Source organism: Malaclemys terrapin, chromosome 8 (genome assembly GCF_027887155.1).
Source record: "Malaclemys terrapin pileata isolate rMalTer1 chromosome 8, rMalTer1.hap1, whole genome shotgun sequence".
NCBI lineage: Eukaryota > Metazoa > Chordata > Testudines > Emydidae > Malaclemys > Malaclemys terrapin.
The window spans coordinates 100,077,072-100,098,240 of NC_071512.1; the positions used below are offsets into that span (position 1 = coordinate 100,077,072).

General features: G+C 42.9%; 2 protein-coding genes across 2 annotated transcripts; both read left to right on the forward strand.

Annotated features, from left to right (window-relative positions):
• Positions 1-817: 817 nt before the first annotated feature.
• TXNDC12 (thioredoxin domain containing 12) lies at positions 818-20,261 on the forward strand. Its single transcript, XM_054036608.1, has 7 exons — positions 818-1,018; positions 4,078-4,138; positions 15,690-15,742; positions 16,441-16,514; positions 17,109-17,178; positions 17,270-17,353; positions 19,351-20,261. The coding sequence occupies exons 1-7, from the start codon at positions 919-921 to the stop codon at positions 19,428-19,430; spliced, it is 522 nt and encodes a 173-aa protein (XP_053892583.1). The 5' UTR covers positions 818-918; the 3' UTR covers positions 19,431-20,261.
• Positions 7,272-10,945, forward strand: KTI12 (KTI12 chromatin associated homolog). Its single transcript, XM_054036606.1, has one exon. It carries the CDS (start codon positions 7,272-7,274, stop codon positions 8,178-8,180), a length of 909 nt encoding a protein of 302 aa, XP_053892581.1. The 3' UTR covers positions 8,181-10,945.
• Positions 20,262-21,169: the final 908 nt, after the last annotated feature.

A 21,169-nucleotide genomic window follows, 5' to 3' on the forward strand; every position in this document is an offset into this window, starting at 1 on the left:
CGGGACAGTACCAGTGAGATCAGGGTTGCACAAACCGGTGTAGTGTGTCCCAAGAAGATTCCAGTCGCCAATTGACCGGAGTTAGCAGCATGTTGGGATAGTTCTCAGGATTCCAGGTTTTAGAGGCTGGCTGGTCAGGATTTGTACAGTAAGGCAGACTTTAAGAAGCAGTTTTTTTTAAATGTAATAACTCTTGGAAAATCCCACAGATTCCAATTTGTAAAACATATAAAACAAGATCTGCGATAATCCAGCTTTTACTTTCTCAGCTTACAGACAGCTACGCATTAATGTACCGAACCCCGAAGATTGTTCCACTTTGAGCATAGTGATATATACGGTCCATTTTTTTTTTTTTTTTTGGTACAGAATAAAATAACACTGAAATCCACCCCTCGCTGGCAGGTGCTGAAGAGCAACCAATCAATTTCGACCAACTCTCTGACAATCCCACAAGACATATGTAGACTGGGTTAGTTAAACGTTAAATCATTCTGGTAACAATTACAGCTTTAGCCAAAATCTGGACTTGAGCAATATTACTACTCATGAGGGGCTGGCGGCAGAACTAGTTTGCATGTGTGAATTGGATGAGCTCCCCCTTTCAAATCTAGATTAAATTACTATTTAAATGTCCCCCCCGGCAATGTCTCTTGTTGGAAAGTGGCCAGTTTGGAAACAAATATGCAGAGCTGTAACTATAGATCAGAAATAGTTTTGCCAATTCTCTCATTCAGATTTTGGGGGATCTGTTCCTTTTAACCTGATACAGGACTCTGAAGCGCCACCCACATCCGCCCAACATCACTTCCTGGGTTAAAAAAAAAACACCCCCCCCAAACCCTGATCTGATCTGATCTTGCTGACTGTGGCCATCGAGAAGTATTCATTGTGCTTTTGAGGATCCAAGCAGACACCATGAAGATTCAATTAGTGTCAGCAGCACTCTCCAATCTCTTTTTTTGCCTGATTTTCCTGGTGCTTATCACATCCTCTACTGGAGAAGGGCTTGGAAAGGGTTAGGCATCTCTTTTCTTTTTGTTTGTATTTAAACTTTTATGATTGCTATAAATAAGTAAATAAATCCCCGCACGCCAGAACTGTATTTAATATTTGCAATAATGCATTCAAATAGTAATTTTGATTATTTAGGTAAGTTTCACCGGTGGGGGGGGGGTAAGGAGTAATCGCTTTAGTGGCAGAACTGAGGTTGAAACATACAAGATATTATGGTGCCAGGCCATAAATTGATTATGAGCAATTGCAATGCAGCCCTGATACAGTAGGAAATGTGTTAATGTTGTGGGAGTGGAGAAGAGGGGGCTTGGCAGGTTTATTCTTTTTCAAAACTGTCAATTGCTGGTTGTAGCAGACCTGCCAAATCTCATTCTCAATTAGAAGATTTGTTCATTCTGAGTTAGTTTTAAGGCAGTTTTTAACATTTCTTTGGTGTTGAAGGATTTTGTAAAGGGTCTTTCAATGAAATCTCAATGAAATTTTTCATTTCCCCTTCGGATTGGCCCATTTTGACATCCCTACAACTATGCAACATAAGCACATTGGAGTATAGCTAGTAAATAGGTGATCAAGTGGATATTTTATGTTTTATCCTATAGTTTTTATCTCTCACTACTGTTCAAATTCCAGTAAACGGTACTTCCACTACAATCCTTCTCTTGTCACTTGTTCTGACTCAATTCCTTCTAGCCATATTATCTTACTTTTTACGTTATTTACTGATTTCAGCTTTTCTTAATAAAACCTGTAGTTCTTAGACCATCCTGTACTGTACCATGATTTGGATTTATCTTTCCCCAGCTCTGTTCAGTCCACCTTGTTTTACTTCCCTATCTTTGTTCTGAAGTCTGGAATGTGAGGAGCAGGTTCAGTCAGTGCATCAATGTTCTTGACTATGTTCTTCAGTGACAGGGAAGAAGTGTCTTTAGTATTACTAGTTATCTTTTTTGATAGTTTAATTTAAACTCCACGGGTCTCTATTTTTAAAAATAAGGTTATTTCATAAGCCGTTGAGTGTTGCATTTTGTTAGTAACAGAATTCCATTCACCATGGAAAGGTTCTTCTTAATTTGTTTGATAATAAAACTATTAATATTAATCAGGTCATGGGAGGGAGGGAAGACTGTGATGATTTTCTTGTTAATGAATGTAGTCATCCTTGCTTACTAGAAAGAAATGTGATCTAATGTGTACTTAAATATCCTTGATTACAAGAAATAATGCTCCTCCTCATCCCCCTGCATATTTTATGTAAGGTTCCCTTGAGCTAAATGCACACCATAGCCCCAGTCTTGTCCCCATTGACATCAGAGACTTCTGCTGCCTATTCACAGCCTGATTCAGCAAAATGCTTAAGAAAGCATATACTTAAGTCACATTGAACTAGACTTAAGCATGTACTTAAAGTAAAACACACACAAATACTTTTGCAGAAAAGGGACATTAACAGACAATAGAATTTGGTCCCATACAGAAATATATTGTACCACTATGGTTATATTTTTAATATATGGCAAAGATGCCTGGATAGGCACTCTTATGTATTGTTTAAGTCTAAATAGAAAAATAGCATAGTGATAGGTGAAAGCTGTGCTGTTGTATGGGTGTAATTCGTAATGTGTGAAAAAAGCAAAAAAAAATGTCTGAGAACTTAAACATTGGATAGTACAGGCTGCGAATCCCAGTGGCGATTGAACCTGGTGATATTCTATACAAAAAGATCTCTCAGCTCTGTTTGTAGCTGTTTCTATCACTTCACACTGACTCAACAGACATTCTAATCTTCAGAGTGACACAGAGACAATCCTGCTATCTTATTCGATGGATAATGCTGATAGTTGTCAGCTCTACCATCAGATAGCAGATCTTGGTGCCATTCTGCATCCTCTCCTTGTCTTCAGTTCAGGATACACAGCTTGGATTGCATGTCTGCTAATTACAGAATTGGTGGGACTACTTGTATGAGTTAGGGCCTGCAGAACTGAGCCCCCATGTTCTTTAATAATTGACTATAAGGTATTAATATTGGAATTTTCCCCAATCTTCGTAAACATTGCATATTATGAAAGAGGATTATGAAAATTAACTTTACTCAAAAATCCAATATTCACAGATGAAATGTGATGATTCCTGGGCCTATCCAGAGGTGTGAGGCACCTTGCTATCACTCGTCCTTAGTATGAAGAAATCTTGCCTGTGCCTGCTGTGTGTCAGCTCCCTGACTACCACAGCCTCTGGCAGTGCTCCCCTCCAGGGCTCTGCAGTCCTTGCTTTCTCTCTGCAGATTAGCAATAGGCACACCCATCTCCCAAGTCCTCTGAACGCTCTCTGTAAGGTCCAGCTGCTTATTCACTGAACACTTAGAATTACTAGGCCTGCTGTTTCCAAAGGAACAGTACCCCACAGCTTACTAGTTAGGGCCGGCTCCAGGCACCAGCATTTCAAGCAGGTGCTTGGGGCGGCCATCTGCAAGGGGCGGCAGTCCGTGTGTTTTTGCCACCCCAAGCAGCGCGCTGAATTGCCATTGCGGACGGCGGGGGCAGTCTGTGCGCCGTTAGGGCGGTATGCATGTTTCCGCGGCAGCGGCAATTCGGCGGCAGCTTCTATGTTCAGCTGCCCGCGGCGGCAATTCGGTGGCTTCTGTCTTCCGGATGAAGACAGCAGCTGCTGCCGAATTGCCGCTGCTGTGGAAATGGGCGAGCTGCCCTAAAGGCACACAGACTACCCCCACCGTCCGCGGCGGCAATTCGGCGAGCTGCTTGGGGTGGCAAAAACAGTACAGCCGGCCCTGTTATTAGTTATACCTTAGAACACAGCTCTGCTGAACACACAGCACTTAGATATATGTATATTGAAAACAAGAGTAAGTTTATTATCCAAGAACAGAGATTCAAGTGATAGTGAGTATGAATATTGAACAAATGGTTACATATAAAAAAATGCTTGCTAAAAGAAGGGAAATAAAACTAGTTGATGGTGTCCTTAAGTGTCAGAAAATATATTTATCTGTCATTTGACATTTAAAATTATGCTACTTTTATAAAACTTTCCCTTTTCCAGGTTTTGGAGATCACATTCATTGGAGGACACTTGAAGATGGGAAGAAAGAGGCAGCAGCCAGGTATGTTATACAATTTAAATTCACAGGGTTGCTTTACATTAAAAAGAGAAAAAAGATTCTGCATTGATCCTATATTTAATCAGAGCTAGTTATGTGTAAAAATATCCAGGTGCTATAGGAGAACCTACAGACCCAAATAATACATCAGAGAGAAAACATTTAACATTTGTTAATGATAAACTCTGATCCTGCAATCAGATCTTCCAGGTAGATAGATCCTTGAGGCCGTGTAGGTCTTCATAAATTTACATAGGTCTACCCACAGATCCAGTTGCCGGATTGTGGCTTTATTTCATCATTGAGCTGAAAAGAAAATTATCACGCTTTTTGACAACCTACTACAATATAGAAAGAGACATGGGCCCCAGTCCTGCAAACATTTAAACAAGTGCTTAACTTTACGTACAGGAATGTTTTTTTTGGAGCTCAACAGGATTACTTGCCGTTGTATGCATAAATTTTGCAGGACTGAGGCCATAGAGTTAATTGAAAGGATTATTTTACTATCTGGACACCAATCTGGAAGTGTAAAATATTTTCTTATTTTTAAAAATATAAAAATTACAGCCTACATTTTTATGAAAGATATAGTTGGAATTTGAATTTTGCGTTCAAACTGATCCATCTGTTTTCTCCCACTCACAATATGAGAATGTGTAGTGAGTACATAAAATTAACACAGCAGGTGCAGTTAGAGCAGTGATTCTCAAACTTTTGTACTGGTGACCCCTTTCACATAGCAAACCTCTGAGTGTGACCCCCCCTTATAAATTAAAAACTCTTTTAAATATATTTAGCACCATTATTAATGCTGGAGGCAAAGCGAGGTTTGGCATGGAGGATGACAGCTCGCGACCCCCTGAGGGGTCCCGACCCCCAGTTTGAGAACCCCTGAGTTTGAGAAATCTAAGGTGGCACTTAAATGTACATAATGGCATCCATGTGATATGCCTTCCCCAAAACCATGTTACTGCAGTATTTATGATAATTACTGCACTATTGTTTTTCCTTAGAAAAGTAATATGTGACCTTACGCAGTCCCTTACATTTAGTGAGACAAGCTAGTGGGAGGGAGGGTGTCAAGCATTGGCAGTGAGATGTCCCTTCCTTAGTCTTGGCTAGTGCAGTGAATGGTCAGTCAGTGAATTTCATAGCCTCATCTTCCATTGCTGGAAGGGCAGACCCAGGTGACATCTCTATCCAAATTCTGTAGTATCTGAGTATCTGTGAGTGGCAAGGACCAAGGAGTGCATAGGTGAGACAAAACCTTTGTGTGTAGGTGAGACAAAACCTTTGTGTGTGTTTGCGTGCTATGGGGTGGCTGAGCACCATGGCCTGCGGTGGCACTGTGGGGTGGTTGTGTGCTATGGAGAAGGTGTACAATGGTCTGGGGTGATGCCCTGTGGGGTGGTAATGCCCTGCAGGGTGGCTGTGTGACATGGGGCAGTGCCCTGTGGGGTGGCTGGTTGCCATGGCCTGGGGTGATGCCCTGTGGGGTGGCAGTGCCGTGGGGTGGCTGGTTGCCTTGGCTTGGGGCAATGCCCTCTGGCATGGCAATGCTGTGGAGCAGCTGGTTGCGATGGCATGGGATGATGCCCTGTCAGGTGGCTGGTTGCCATGGCAGGGGGCGATGCCCAGTGGAGTGGCAGTGCCATGGGTGGCTAGTTGCCATGGCATGGGGCATGCCCGATGGGGTGGCAGTGCCGTGGGATGGCTGGTTACCATGGCAGGGGCGATGCCTCATGGGGTGGCAATGCCATGGGGTGACTGGTTGCCATGGCATGGGGCAATGCCCGGTGGGATGACTGGTTACCATGGCATGGGGTGATGCCCGGTGGGATGGCAATGCTGTGGGGTGGCTGGTTGCCATGGCATGGGGCGATGCCCGGTGGGGTGGCAGTGCCGTGGGGTGGCTGGTGCCATGCCGTGGGGCAATGCCCCGTGGGGTGGCAGTGCCGTGGGGTGGCTGTTTGCCATGCCGTGGGGCAATGCCCCGTGGGGTGGCTGGTGCCATTGCCTGGGGCGATGCCCGGTGGGGTGACAATGCTGTGGGGTGGCTGGTTGCCATGGCATGGGGCAATGCCCGGTGGGGTGGCAATGGTATGGGGTGGCTGGTTGCTAGGGTTACCAGATCTAGCAAATAAAAAAAGAGGACCCTCCACGGGCCCTGGCCCCGCCCATTTCCCCACCCCCAGCCTAACCCCGCCCCCTCTTCCCTCCCACTCCCAGCCACGTGGCTAGGGCTGCCGGAGCACTACCGGCTTCACGGTTTGCCGGGCAGCCCCCAGACCCTGCGCCCCCAGCTGGCGCTTCCCCAGCGCAGCTGGAGCCCGGGAGGGGAAGCGCCCAGCCAGGGGCGCAGGGTCTGGAGGCTGCCCGGCAAACTGTGAAGACGGTAGCGCTCGGGCTTCGGGCAGCCCCCTTGCCTCCAGACCCTGTGCCCCCAGCCGGGCACTTCCCCTCCCGGGCTCCGGCGGCGCAGGGTCTGGAGGATGGGGGCTGCCCGAAGCCGGTAGCGCTCGGGCAGCCCGGCTCTTAAACAGAGCCGAAGAGTCAGCGGAGGAGCAGAGCCTCCAGCCGCGGCTGCTCTGCTCCTCCCCTGACTCTTCGGCTCTGTTTAAGAGCCGGGCATGGGGGCTGCCCGAAGCCGGTAGCGCTCGGGCAGCCCGGCTCTGTTTAAGAGCCGAGCTGCACCAGCGCTACCGGCTTCAGGCAGCCCCCCTTGCCTCCGGATCCTGCGCCGCCGGAGCCCGGGAGGGGAAGTGCCCTGCCGGCGGCTGGGGTCCGGAGGCAAGGGGGCTGCCTGAAGCCCATAGCGCTCGGGCAGTTCGGCTCTTAAACAGAGCCGAAGAATCAGAGGAGGAGCAGAGCCGCCATTTTCCCGGACATGTTCGGCTTTTTGGCAGTTCCCCCCGGACGGGGGTTTGAGTGCTGAAAAGCCGGACATGTCCATGAAAAAGAGGACGTATGGTAATCCTACCAGTGGTTGCCATGGCCTGGGGCGATGCCCAGTGGGGAGGCAGTGCCGTGGGGTGGCTGGTTGCCATTGCGTGGGGCGATGCCCGGTGGGGTGACAATGCTGTGGGGTGGCTGGTTGCCATGGCGTGAGGCGCCGTGGCTGGGCCACACTGTGATGTGTTTCCCTCGCCCCCAGGCCTCCCCTCCCTGCCTAGGGGCGTTAGAACCTGACATCGTCTCGTGCTTAGGGCCAAGCTCCCTTATTGCCCTGGGGCTGGGAGTGACGTTGGTTGACCTCCGCGGATGTGCTTGGGTTGGACTTCCGGGTTATAATGGCGGCGTCCCTGGCCGCGGCCGGAAGATGCCGCTTGTGGTGCTGTGCGGGCTGCCGGGCAGCGGGAAGAGCCGCCGGGCCGAGGAGCTGCGGGGGGCGCTGAGCGGGGAGGAGCGGCCGGTGCACGTGGTGGCCGAGGCGGTGGGGGGCCGCGCGGCGTTGCGGGCCGAGGTGGAGCGGCGGCTGAGCCGGCGGGACGTGGTGATCGTCGACGCGGGGAACGAGCTGAAGAGCTTCCGCTACGAGCTGTACTGCGTGACCAAGCACGCGGGCACGCCGCATTGCCTGCTGCACTGCGCGGGGGGCGCCCCGCACCCGTCCGCGGGCCCCTTCGAGACCCCGGACTCGCGGAACCGCTGGGACCGGCCCCTCTTCACCGTGCACGGGCAGGAGCCGCTGCCGCTGGCGGAGATCCGCGGCGCCCTCTTCGAGAGCAGGCCGCCCCCGCCCAACCAGTCCACCCGCTCGCAGCCCCTGCAGTCCGCCGGCTTCCTCCACCAGCTGGACCGGGTCACCCAGGAAGTGCTGGCTGCCGTGCTGGCCGCCCAAAGGAGCGGGGCCCAGCCTGGGGAGCTGATCCAGGTGGCTGGGGCCAGCGAGGGGCTGGTGCTGAACCGGCCCCTGGGCATGGCTGAGCTGAGTCGGCTCCGCAGGCAGTTCATCAGCTACACCAAAATGCACCCCAGTGAGGAGAACCTGCCCCAGCTGGCCAACATGTTCCTGCAGTACTTGAGCCGCAGCATCCAGTGACCCCTGTAGTCTCCCCAGTCCCGCGTCTGAACAGGAGGGCTGGCTAATGGGGTCCAGTCGCTGGGAGCCGCCACACACCCCAAAATAAGAGTCTATGCCAATGGGAACTTGGCTCTCCCTAGTCATTGTTCTCCAGTGCCTGGACCAGGAATTTGTGCTGATAGACAGGAGGAGGGCCCTGCATTAGTCATCATCAGAGCAAGAGTATTCAGCCAGAGTGGGTATGGGGAACCAGTTGCGGTGGTCCACGATATCTGCTAACAGGAGTTGTGGGTGTGCACACACACCATTCCCCCCTAATAGCAGTCTCAGCATCTGAGTAGGAATGCCTAATAAGGGGAGCTACAGGCAGCTAGCCATCAAATCCTCAAGCATCCAAAAAGTCTACTAATGGGGGTTATGGAAAGCCAAACCCCACTAACCATATGGTCTCTGCAGTATCCAAAGAGGAATGCTACAGGAGAGCTGAGCTCTCATGCTGCTGCAGCATCTTAAGGAAGGACAATCTTTCATCTGGGTTTTTTCTAAATAAGGCAAGGATAAGATGGATACATCAAACTGTACAAAGGAGGCTTTGCTGCTCCGGGATTGGGACTTGCAGCCTTTTTAAAAAGGCTGCTGGTGTTTTCAAAAGTTTTTCTGAACCCAGGAAATTGGTCTTCAAAGTTTGGACAGTGGAAACATGCTTACTTAGTGAACTCAAATGTCTGGTTCTTTTTTGAAATCCTGTGCCTGGGATGGAATGAAATAAAAATATTTAATTTACTTTCAAAACAATTATTTCAGCAACTTTCTGTGGCTTCCTTTCCAAAGTCATTAGTAGATCCTGGGCTAAATACACTAATTGTTCAGTTAACAGTAGGTGTTCTCACAATGAGGATGATCTGAATTGTACTTTGTTATTACAGTATCTGCTCTGATTGCGTACAGCCCTTGGCACTCTCTTTATATGCCGTATCTAAGAGATTCTATGGAGAGTTAGTGCATGGCAAGTGGGGTGTAAATCTACATTCTGTAGCATACTTCCCAGTAACTGCATGCACCTCCTATTGTGCACTAAAATTTCCCTAGTGCTCTGTGAACAGTAGTAGGTCAAAGCACACTAGGTAATTTTTAGTGAGCACCAGCATGGGCCACACAGTTAGTGCATGATATACTAGAGTGCTGTAGATTTACACCCCAGCTTGCCATGCACTAATTCCCCTTTATAGACATCCCTGCTTCCTATCTCAGCTTTGGATTCTGTCCTTCTATTTAACCCTCATCTTAGTATGAACCCTCTCCCTGCATATGCATACCTGCTTCTCTTTGCCTTTTGAGGAAGGCTTCCCTCCCTATTAAACATTCATTTCTTTGTCTGGCATGATGGGATAAAGTGGAGGGGTCACTTGAGTGAGTACAAAAGTCTATATGCTCTGACTGCCTAATAATATCTACCAGTCAGTACATGGATTTGTGTATTGTGAGACTGAAAAATGACTATAGTTGCTATGTAAAGAGACCTCACTTTGCCCCCTTTGGGAAGTTAAATTGAAAAGAATAAAAGCTGGGAAATGTGTGGTCAAAAGCGATAAAACATTTTCTGAGATCTGATTTGCTGAGAATTGTATTTTAGTAATTATAAACCCTTCAATTTAAAATCTGTCTAGAAAATCTTGCCCTTGATAGTAGTGTGGTACTAGACCAGGTGCTGGCTGGCTGGACTGGGTTCCCTTATTAAATGGGAATCATTGATGCTGTTATAACTTCAGTATATCTTTTGGATAAATCTATCACCCTACTGCTGAAGAAAATTAAAGGGTAAAATCATGCTGGGCTACATGAATGAAATCAGTGGAGGTGTAATGTTCTGTTTTCTCAACATCCCTTAGTATGTTTGATGTTCTAATATTAGTTTGGGCAGGAAAATGTGTGCCCATGTTCTGTGTATGCTACAGAGAAGCAGCATCGATGCTGATAATATATTTCTGTGGTTAAAATTGGAATTGACCATATATGCTTCTTTTAGCACAATTTCCCCCCTTTCTTGGTACACAGAACTATAATTGGTTATAACTGGAAGGACGCTTCCATTCATACCTCTCATTCTTTTCTATAAATTTAGGTAATTCAATGCCATCATCCACTGCAAGGTTGAACAATATAATGTAAGGAACAATCTAGTTTCAACTGAATCAAGCATTAGCTCTACCACCACTGCCTTCAAAAGACTTTTACAGTTTAATAAGCTTAATTGGCAAAAATCCCATGCCCCACTCCTCTAACATCCTGGCTCCTTGCCTGCATCTATTGTGTGCTTTCTCTGGTGCCAGATTACCTTCTGTGTTCTCCATGTATCAGCTGTCCCTGCAAAGATACTATTACTTTTTACATGGGGGTATTTCTTGCCCCATATCCCTATGGCTGCAGCAGCCTCTGGCCCAGTGAAGAGGTTTGGGATCTTATCTTACTAAAGGTGTGTGGCCATTGTGATGTGGCTTTAAAAATCCTCCTGTTACATTTTTCCTTTTACATGCCACTCTCTTGTTAGAAAAAGACTATAAGTTGTAAAGAGAGACTGTCAAGTCAAAAAAAACTCTTAGAGGTGTGAGGTGGAAAAAAACCTTAATGTATCACCTCTTTGCTAATGCAAGCTTGTTCTCTGCAGAACATTTTGTGTTTTGTCCTGTCTTCAAGTATCCCAACTGATGTGTGCACTACTTCCTTTTAAGAGATTATTTCCACAGCTTAATGTATCTAACTGATGGAGTCCCCCCCCCCCCCCCCCCCCGATATTCAGATAAATTTTCCTTTTCTTCATCAGATTATTCCTAGTTATAATCCCATACTTTCTTGCTTAGTTTTTCTTGTATGCAAACAAGATCTGGCTAACCCTATACAGCTGATTGACTTGCATTACTTTTTTTTAACAGTTTTTATAATATTCCCCTGCGGTGTTAACAGGCCAAAGCTTATAGCATTGTGCTGTTTGCATGAAAACCTGAAAGTGATTATAAATAAAAGTGAAACTCACTATAGATATGAAAGTATATCATCCAAACCAAGATACCTGCAGCAAATGAACAACACGAGTGAAATCTTGGCCCTGACTAAAGTAATGAGCAGTAAATTCATCTTCTGAAATTCTTACTTTTAATGTAAGATGTCAAAAAATGCTATGTAAAATGTGTTTAAAAAATTTGACTCCACCTTATAGTGACCCCCCCCACCGTACATTTTTCCATTAAAATTTTGTTTTCAAGAAAACAAAGGCGGTATTTACTTTTATTTTCACTAGCCAGTAAACTTACCTTCATCAAAGTTGTTTTGGACTACCGTGATTCATATTTAATTAAAAACTTCATTCAATGTAACTTCTTACTCTTGTTACCGAATCACAATCTGTGTGTAAATTGACATTTGTAGCAGCCCTTTCCTATGTTCTGCACAGCATGGTATGAAATATACATAACTAGAAATCTAGTTACTACACCAGGCATGCTCCCTCCCTAAGGCTAACACTTTCAGGTCTGTCTAGAATGGCTTCATATTCCTATATCCAAAACACCTTACAAAAAAAAAAAACTTGGTGACTTAAAATGCAATATTTTAAGGTAAAGGGAAGTCAAGGCTTATATGATGTACAAATCTTGGGGGAAATATTGTTTGGCTGTGTATTTTCCAAAAAAACCCCAAAAAACTAGTTTATTGAAATAATCCATTCCAATCAAATCACATGTTGTTTATGATTTCTACCTGTAATTCTGCCGTTTTCTGATCATGTGTTAAAATGTATTTCTGAATTAGCAGTATGTTAGAGCAGGTCAATTTCATACTTCCCAAACTGGAGAAAATAAAGACATAAACCCCCCAAAGTCTACCCTAGAGACGGCGGCTTTCTAGCGCGGATGAATCTTGCTGTGTGGAAAGCGCTATATAACTGTGAGATGTTAGTGAAGAAGTAGGAGTCCTTTCTAGGACAAGATTTTAGAAGAATGTGTATGCTTAGAGTTAATATATGAACAGGTATTATCTCTGTATACAGAATTAGTAGGACCTTTACTGAAACCCTGTGTCCACTCTTTGGAAAGGGTTCCGAAAAGACCTCCTAAAATGATTTGATGTCTGGAAAACCTGCCTGACAGTGAAAGACTTAAGAAACTCTATTTAGCTTATCCAAGAGAAGGTTAAGAGGTGACTTGATCATTGTCTACAAGTACCTGCATGGGGAAGAGATTTCTGATAGTACGACTAATCTAGCAGACAAAGGTGTAAAAAGATTTAGTGATTTGAAACTGAAGCTAGGCAAATTCAGACTAGAAATAAAGTGCAAATTTTAAACAATTAAATAATTAAGTATTGGAACAAATTGTATGGGAATACGATGAGTTCTCAATTACTTGAAGTCTTTAAATGACTATGAGATGTCTTTCTAAAAGATTTACTATAGCTCAAACTGAAGTTATGGGCTTGATGCAGAAATTAGTGGGTGTGGCTTTGACCTGTGTTATATAGGATGAAATAGACTAGATCATAATGGTCCCTTCTGGCTTTAAAATCTACAAATATAGTAGGATAACATTTCTACTTTTTCTTGGGAATCTTGTTTAGTGATAAGTATACATGAAGTAACTGGCAAATCAGTATTTGGACTCTTCCTTTGCAGCAAATTTCACCAAAATTTCTAGTAGTTGATTGTTTAAAATAGGGGTTCCCTCAATGTCTTTCATATGAGCCCACATCCTGGAGCTCTCCGCACTTCCTGCTCAAGTGGGGCCCAAGATACTTTTGGTGATTCCCAACGTGCTTCATAGAAAGGAACATGAAAATCAACACAGTGGTTTATGGAATGCTTCTGATGGAGGATTGCTGCTTCATCAGAAAGTCTAGAGCCGGCGTAGGCAACTTATGGCACGTGTGCCGAAGGCGGCATGCAAGCTGATTTTCAGTGACACTCAAACTGCCTGGGTCCTGGCCACCGGTCTGGGGGGCTCTGCATTTTAATTTAATTTTAAATGAAGCTTCTTAAACATTTTTAAAACCTTATTTACTTTACATATAACAATAGTTATATATTATAGACTTATAGAAAGAGACCTTCTAAAAATATTAAAATATATTACGGCACGCAAAACCTTAAATAAGAGCGAATAAATGAAGACTCGGCACACCACTTCTGAAAAGTTGTCAACCCCTGGTCTAGAGAAAGGGAATGGAAGTGGGCTCATGAAATTATCTTTTGATAACCTTTTGCCAGAAGCTGAGACTGGACAACTTGATAATTTCTCTGTTCTGTTCATTACCTCTGAAGCATCTGGCTCCAGCTGTTGTTGGAAGACAAGATACTGGGCTAGATGGACCATTGGTCTGACCCAGTATGGCCGTTCTTATGTTCTTAACATTCTGTTACCACGACCTCATTCCTGTTACAGTACAGCATAGATTTTTAGTGTCTGACAGAGTGAATAGCTGCCATGTAACTATACCAATCATTACACTTAGAGAATGAGATTGTTCTGGTCTTCAGCCATCAATCAGCTTATTCATTATTTTTTAACTGCTTCATAGTTTGTTATTTTTTTAACTGTTGGCAGTAAACAGAGTTTGCCATCTGTGTTTACTGAATTCCCGGATTTCCTACCACTGTAGCAGAAACAGTGAGAGTGTTAGCGAAGACAGGGCTCCAGGTGGCTGTTGGCATAGTAAGCACTGTGTCTGCTAGCCTTGCTCAGAGCAGAGCTATATGACATGATAGTTAAATGTGCTATATGCATGCCAATTATTACCTAGCTATAAATGTGAACATTACATTTAAAATGTAGCATGTGTTATGTCTGTTTTGCTCAGGGCAGTTTACTGTAGTGCTCCTGCGGGTCCTACCAGGTGACTCCCAGAAACTGGGAAACGTTAGGAAAAATTCTTAGTGCACTCAAGGTCCTTCTGTCTAATTGCCTAACACAGAATGAATTTAATGCAAAGGAGGTTAGAGAATTTGAATGTTGGAAAAGTTGTTGGATGGCTGCGACATACCCTGGGGCTACAACCTGGAACTGTCAGACCACTATGCGCCCTTAACTCTCCTCCCTCAGCTGACTCTTACAGTGCCGTTGTAGTGACAAGCAGCAAACCCCTTCAGGTGCTGTGATCAGTCAGCCAACAGCATGCAGAGACATACCCAGCTAAATTGCATGAATGCTCTGGAAGCTACTCATGAATTATACAGAAATGGAGACACCAGCAAATCCCTCCGCTCCCAAGTCTTGCACCCCAGAAATATACCGCCTTACACTGCTCGAGACCTTCTCTTGAACAATGCAAACTCATTAATTAGTTCACTACTTCGTCGACGGAGAGTGGATGTGCCCCAGCCTTTGTAATCTGAGCAGATTCCCCAAGTACTTCAAACAAATTCACTGGTAAGGATAAAACATGAAAATAAGTTTATTAACTACAAAAAATAGATTATACGTGCTAGGCATAGAGGTCAACGTTGGTTACATAAGAAATTAAAAGAAAACTACAGTCTAAATTCTACACTTTATCAGACTAAACAAGCTTTGAATCAAGGAGTTTTTCTGACCCCACTGGATGTTCAAGGCAGTTTACAGTTCTTAATCACAGGCTGAATTCTCTTCTCAGCCTGCCAGTCTCCCCAGTTCAAAGCCTTTGTCTTCCAAACAATCTTCCAGATGTTGAATAGGGGGCGGAGAAAAGTCCAGTGGTGATATCATTGACCCTCATTTATACTTTCTGTCCAGGTGCTAGAAAGATCCTTGCAGGGAAGTGGGGGTTAGCCCCCATTGTGTACATGTCCTCTCTGAGGAGTCACTGGGAAAATGGATTCTTCTTAATGGGCCATCAACACGCGTGACTGATCTTGATGTAAATCTGTTTTGTCTTGCATCTGATGAAGTGGGTTCTAGCCCACGAAAGCTTGTGCCCAAATAAATTTGTTAGTCTCAAAGGTGCCACAAGGACTCATCTTTGTTTTTGCTGATACAGGCTACCAATCTGAAACCTATCTTGTCAGTGTTAGTTGCTCCTCTGTTGCCAATGAACGTCTAGTTGTGGGCGTTTCCCAGACTCAACATATTTCAGTAACACACACACACAGCAAAACTTCATAACTTCAGATACAATGGTAACACACATAATTCAACAGAATAGTAATGTTCAACCAATCATAACTTCTCAAATGATACCTCACAAGGCATACTTTGTACAAAATATAATGATATCACAGTGGTGAATATGGGGGTTCCAGATTCCTATTTTGACATACAGAGTGTCACAATGGCATTTTATTAAACTATTTGGTGCTGATGTTTATAACTTGGGAAGACTTTAGCAAGGAAACAAAACTTTGGAAGCACAATAGAATCAGTTTACATCTATGACTTTTTCCAGTAGCTAGGGCCTTCTTTAAAAGTTTTAATTACTGGAAAGTGCATTTTCAGAGTTTCATTGAGGAATGCAGTCTTGTTAAGTGCCTTAGAATTGATGTCAGTTGTGCTTTGTTTTTTTCTAAAGTGGTTTGCCTCTAATGATTATCATCCACAAGTCCTGGTGTGGAGCTTGCAAAGGTATGTGAATTTAATTCTAGAGCACTTTAAAATCCTTAATGGAAGGTTTCTTTATACAAGTCAATTATTATTTACATTTGAAGCATAGCATGTGTTATATTTGCTTTTTGCTCAGAACAATATAGTAGTGCACAAATAGAAATCTTCAATGCAATAAATTAATAGCTGTCCAAATCCATGCTATAATTTTATTATTGTTTTTTTTTAAAAAGACACACACCAAATGGGAGGTACCTTCCATTTCTATTGAAGGCCTAATCCTTGGAATGGAAAATTATAAAAGTTTGAAAGAACAGTAAATCTGCATATTCCAAACTGGTCTTTGGATGGTTAGATTTGTTGTCTTGTTCAGTGATATAATGGAACTGGCTAACCATAATGACATAAGTCTACAAATTTAGGTGAAGTGGATTGGGTGGTTTAGGTGACTTTTTGCTTCTGTACGATTGGTTCAAAAATTACCCATTTGGCCAGTATTCATCATCTGACTGATCACTGAGGATTGGGCTGGTTAGCTTTCACTCTGGGTTATGGGTTCAGTAATTTGAGACAAAGATTTGGTTACTTACTATTCAATGACAAGCACCTAACCTCTAGAAGAAGGGATGGAGTGGTGATTTTGCTGTAGGTCTGAATGATGTTGGTTTTTTTCTTACAGTTTTCTCTTCTCCTCCCCCCCCCCTTCTTTTTCTTCTTAGCTTTAAAGCCAAAATTTGCTGAATCCAAGGAGATCTCCGAACTTGCCCATAATTTTATTATGGTAAACCTTGAGGTAGGCTTCCCTACAGTTTATGTCCATGCTACTATTTTGTAACTGAGCATTTGTCCCTTATTTCTTATAATTATTTCTCCTGACTTCATCCCTTCCTAACTAAATTTTTAGCATTATTGAATAGATACAAAGTATTGACTGATACAACTGACTGTTTAAAAAATAAAACCTTTACTGTATTGTTATGTGGTTTTATTCATGCAGCTGATTCTCTTCCATTTTATTTTTAACAATCTGTACATTGTACTATTCCCGAATAATAAGAAAGGCAATTGCTTTTCTATACACATTTATTACCTATAAAACATTCCAGTACCAAAATAGTGAGTCCATTTAATGTAAATTGGTGAAAATATTTGATTTAATTTTACAATTACCTTTACAACTGTTACTTGTTGGGTGACCTTTTTCCTTTGTTGGCAAAAGTAGAGGCTTTTGCAGTCATTTATCTTCTTTTCAAGCTGTTCATGTTCATTAAAACTACCATTTTATAACAGCCATTGGAAGAAAATCGCTTTAAAGTAAATGTTACATTTTGTTAGATCCTTTGCTTAGAAAGCAGAATGTTGTCTTACATCTGTCTTGCACCCCTAGGATGAAGAAGAGCCAAAGGATGAAGCTTTTAGCCCTGATGGTGGTTATATTCCCAGAATCCTTTTCATGGGTAAGGCATGCTCACTGTTGGTACAGCCTCTTATAGGACTACTTTGTCATCCTCACCACTTACCCATTTTAATCACTTTCTCGTTTCACAGATCCCAGTGGGAAGGTCCATCCAGAGATTATAAATGAGAAAGGAAACCCAAGCTACAAATATTTCTACATCAATGCTGATCAAGGTATGTGAGAATGAGCTCTACATTTGAATTGAGCGGGAGTGCATTGCAGGTATGTCATAGGAATGGCAGCTAATGCAAGCTTGGTTTTTGAGTGGAGGTAACCTATAGTACACAGCACAGCTGGGAGCGGTTACAAATAAGGCGAATGAATGGCTTTTTTGCACCTCATGGGTGGATGGATAGACCTCTATTACAGAATCATGATGTGAAATAAAAGCATTTCTGGTTATTTAAAATTCAGCCTTTGATGTTACATATCCGTCTGACTTCTGATGTAAATGTGGACACTTCTCCGTTTGTGTACTTTCCCTTTTCACACAACTGCAAGAGGACAACCTCATTTAAGAAGAATTAATTGACCTTATGTTTTCTATCTCGTCAGTAAAGTATCTAAATAGCCATTAGGACCAGGTGCTAGCTGTGAGCAATGTGGCCCTGTTACGTGTGATATAAGCTGGTTAATTAACAATGCTCTGTTCTCAAATCAAGAAATGTCTAATTGTGAATCTCTTGGGCCCTGTCTACGCTATGGAAACTTTTTTCAAAAATATCTTGCCAGCCCAACTCTATCAGTATCAGCAACCTTCAGAGCCCTAGTATAGACCAGTTGCTAGCATTTTAAGAACCATGTCATCTAACCATGTTAAAAGCGGGTCTGATTGACATTGATTACAGCTGTGCCAGTCTACATTATGACCCCCAAGATTGCTAACACCAGCGGAGATGATCTGGTGGGAGATTGTAGATACGGCCCTAAAATAATCAGTTGGGAAGAGTAGCCATTCTGTTCTTTGGAGGGTGATGAAGAGGAATAACAAGGAAAAAAAAAAAAAAGACCTCTGTAAGGGTTTGCCAGACCTATAGTCCATTACATTAGCATCATACCTGATCTTGAGGAAAACTAAGCCCCACTCATAGAATGCACTTAGCTCATCATGCAATTTACTGGTACATTGCAAACAGTGGTGTGTTGGTTGGCTTGGGAGACTGAATCACAGCGGCACGTAGAGCAGTGCAGGCGTCCCCATGCCGACCCACTTGTTTACCTCAACCCTGGAGAGGCCACCTGCCTATGAGAGAATAGTTCAGGTTCACTGCTCAACCTTGCTGTTGAGAGAGCCAACAAGGCCGAGAGCTGTGACAGTGCGTTTTGTGCATGGTAAAGCAGAGGGAATCTTTCTAATGATATTCTGAATTAAAAAACCTCAATTCCTCTTAATTGTTCTAGTAGAGATTTTTCAATGGCGCCTGAGAGAAGCAGGCATGAAACTGCCATTGAAGTAACGAACCACAGCAGAATCACTTAGGAATGCTGATGGGGATAGATGCACAAAAAGCTTTGCTCTGTTATATTAAAGGTGACCCATAAAAGAGAAAAATAGGTTTTTGTTGAATTTTGTGGCTGTGACTTTTTAAAAGAACAGAACAAAAAACAAAAAAAACCACTCTCGGCCTTCATAGAAGATTATTTTTTTTAAATTTATCTTTTACCTTAGACATATCAGGAATGTCAAACTTGTCTTCCTTGGTAATACTGGAGAGGGTTTTAGAGATGCGGATTGTTTGGGGAGTGTTGAACTTTAAATACAGATACCCAAGTGTATCTCAGCCATTTAAGTTGTGAGCAAAAAAGTGGTTAAAAATCACTTCCCTCTCAAATTATCAGGTTTCATGTGCCTATTATCTGATGTCATAATCCTGCTAGTTCTTCCTTTGTCCATAGAGTCTTCCAACAAAAATCGGGTAGATGAGGCATGAACTTACAAATGGTATGGGAAAGGAGAGGGTGGGAGATATGTAACGCTTCTTTATACATCATATAGAGGCCAAAAAGAGCATAACCCTCATTTTTTCTTTTGCAGGCTACTTCCAAGGGGTTTATTCTTTAAAATTGCACCATCGGTTGATAAAAATACTTTTCATTATACACTTCCTTACTTGATCCATATCATGTGTAGTAATGATCCAGCTGATATTCTATGTATTTAATTTGACAGTTGTCCAAGGAATGAAGGAAGCCCAAGAGAAGCTGACAGGAGATGCTTTCAAACAAAAACACCTCGGAGATGAATTATAATATATATATTGAACATTCCTTTTCCATCACCCTGAAGCTCTGAAAGGATAAATGATTTTTTTTTTCTTTTAAACCATTAAACATACCAAGAAATGTAGCTGCACTGAAAGGATGTAATTCTCCTCTCAGTAACTTGGAAGGTTAAACACTATCTGATTTTTCACACACCTCCATCAAATACAGTGTTATCTTCTCCTCCCCGTCTAGTTTACACTTCAGTGCTTATTTACAGCTGATGTACATGCATACACAACCTCATCTTGAATGGATACATCAGATCTGTCCATGTAAACAATGACCACTAGTATCCAGAGGCCTAGATCTTACCCTCTTCTTAAGTGGAATGATTTTTACATTTTCAAATAGCCAACACTTGGTCTCCAATCAGTGCTTGCTCCCCCACGTTTGACTGACATTAAGTCATCCCTTTGATTTCAGTGGGGACACTCATGAGTAGGAGATGTGACTCAAGCCTGCTGTATTCTGAAAAGCCAAAAAAAAATCAAACCAATAATTCTGCCATGAACACTAACATAAATAGAGTTATTTTCATTAATATCTAAGAGTAGCATGTGGATTAGTCACTCTGAACATTCTTTTTCTTGTAGGAACTCTTTGTGACTTGACTTTATTTGCATTCAGGTTGAAACTCCACCTATCTATTGTATGTTCATCTTTCAATTGTTTTATTAAGGAAAGATAGATTATATTGAAGCATTATGGGGTTCTCCCCCTTTTTTGCGGAATGTTTTTGGAGAATGTCTTGCCATCACATTGTACTGTATTTTTGTACTATGGTGAAAAATAAAAATGAAAACTTTTTAAGAATAACATGCGTGGTGAGTTTTTTTGGGGAATGGAGTAATTTTCCATTCTTTTTAGGAATTGGGGGACTTAAATATGTTTAAACTGTAGTAGTGCTGATGTTGAATGCCACAGATTAAAAAGACACTCACTTTCTTATGAAAAATGACAGTCGCTGCTGCTTTTCAGTGGTTGAAACAGGCCTATTTTCTCAACATTATCATCCAGCCACTCTTATGCTATTTAAAATAAGTCAGGAACAGAAAAGTACCAAGCAATTACCTATAGGAACTGAAAAGAAAATGATTTTTAATATATCCTAAAAATATATCACTTACCCATAAGAACGGCCATACTGGGTCAGACCAAAGGTCCATCTAGCCCAGTATCCTGTCTTCCGACAATGGCCAATTGCCAAGTGCCCCGAAGGAAATGAACAGAATAGGTAATCATCAAGTGATCCATCCCCTGTCACTCATACCCAACTTCTGGCAAACAGGAGCTAGGGACACCATCCTTGCCTATCCTGGCTAATAACCATTGATGGACCTATCCTCCATGAATTTATCTAGTTTCTTTTTGAACCCTGTTATAGTCTTGGCCTTCACAATATCCTCTGGCAAAGAGTTCCACAGGTTGACTGTGCGCTGTGTGAAGAAATACTTCCTTTTGTTTGTTTTAAACCTGCTGCCTATTCATTTCATGAATTACCCTAGTTCTTGTGATATAAGGAGTAAATAACACTTCCTTATTTACCTTCTCCACACCAGTCATGATTTTATAGACCTCTATCATATCCCACCTTAGTCATCTTTCTCTTTTTCCCAAGCTGAAAAGTCCCAGTCTTACTAATCTCTCCTCATATGGAAGTTGTTCCATACCCCTAATCATTTTTGCTGCCCTTTTCCGAAACTTTTCCAATTCCAATATATCTT

Coding starts and splice junctions, on each gene's coding strand:
- TXNDC12 (XM_054036608.1), top strand. CDS start 919: ATGAAGATTCAATTAGTGTCAGCAGCACTCTCCAATCTCTTTTTTTGC. Junction 15,743..16,440: donor CTGGTGTGGAGCTTGCAAAG/GTATGTGAATTT, acceptor TTTTCTTCTTAG/CTTTAAAGCCAAAATTTGCT. Junction 17,179..17,269: donor TCCCAGAATCCTTTTCATGG/GTAAGGCATGCT, acceptor CTCGTTTCACAG/ATCCCAGTGGGAAGGTCCAT.
- KTI12 (XM_054036606.1), top strand. CDS start 7,272: ATGTGTTTCCCTCGCCCCCAGGCCTCCCCTCCCTGCCTAGGGGCGTTA.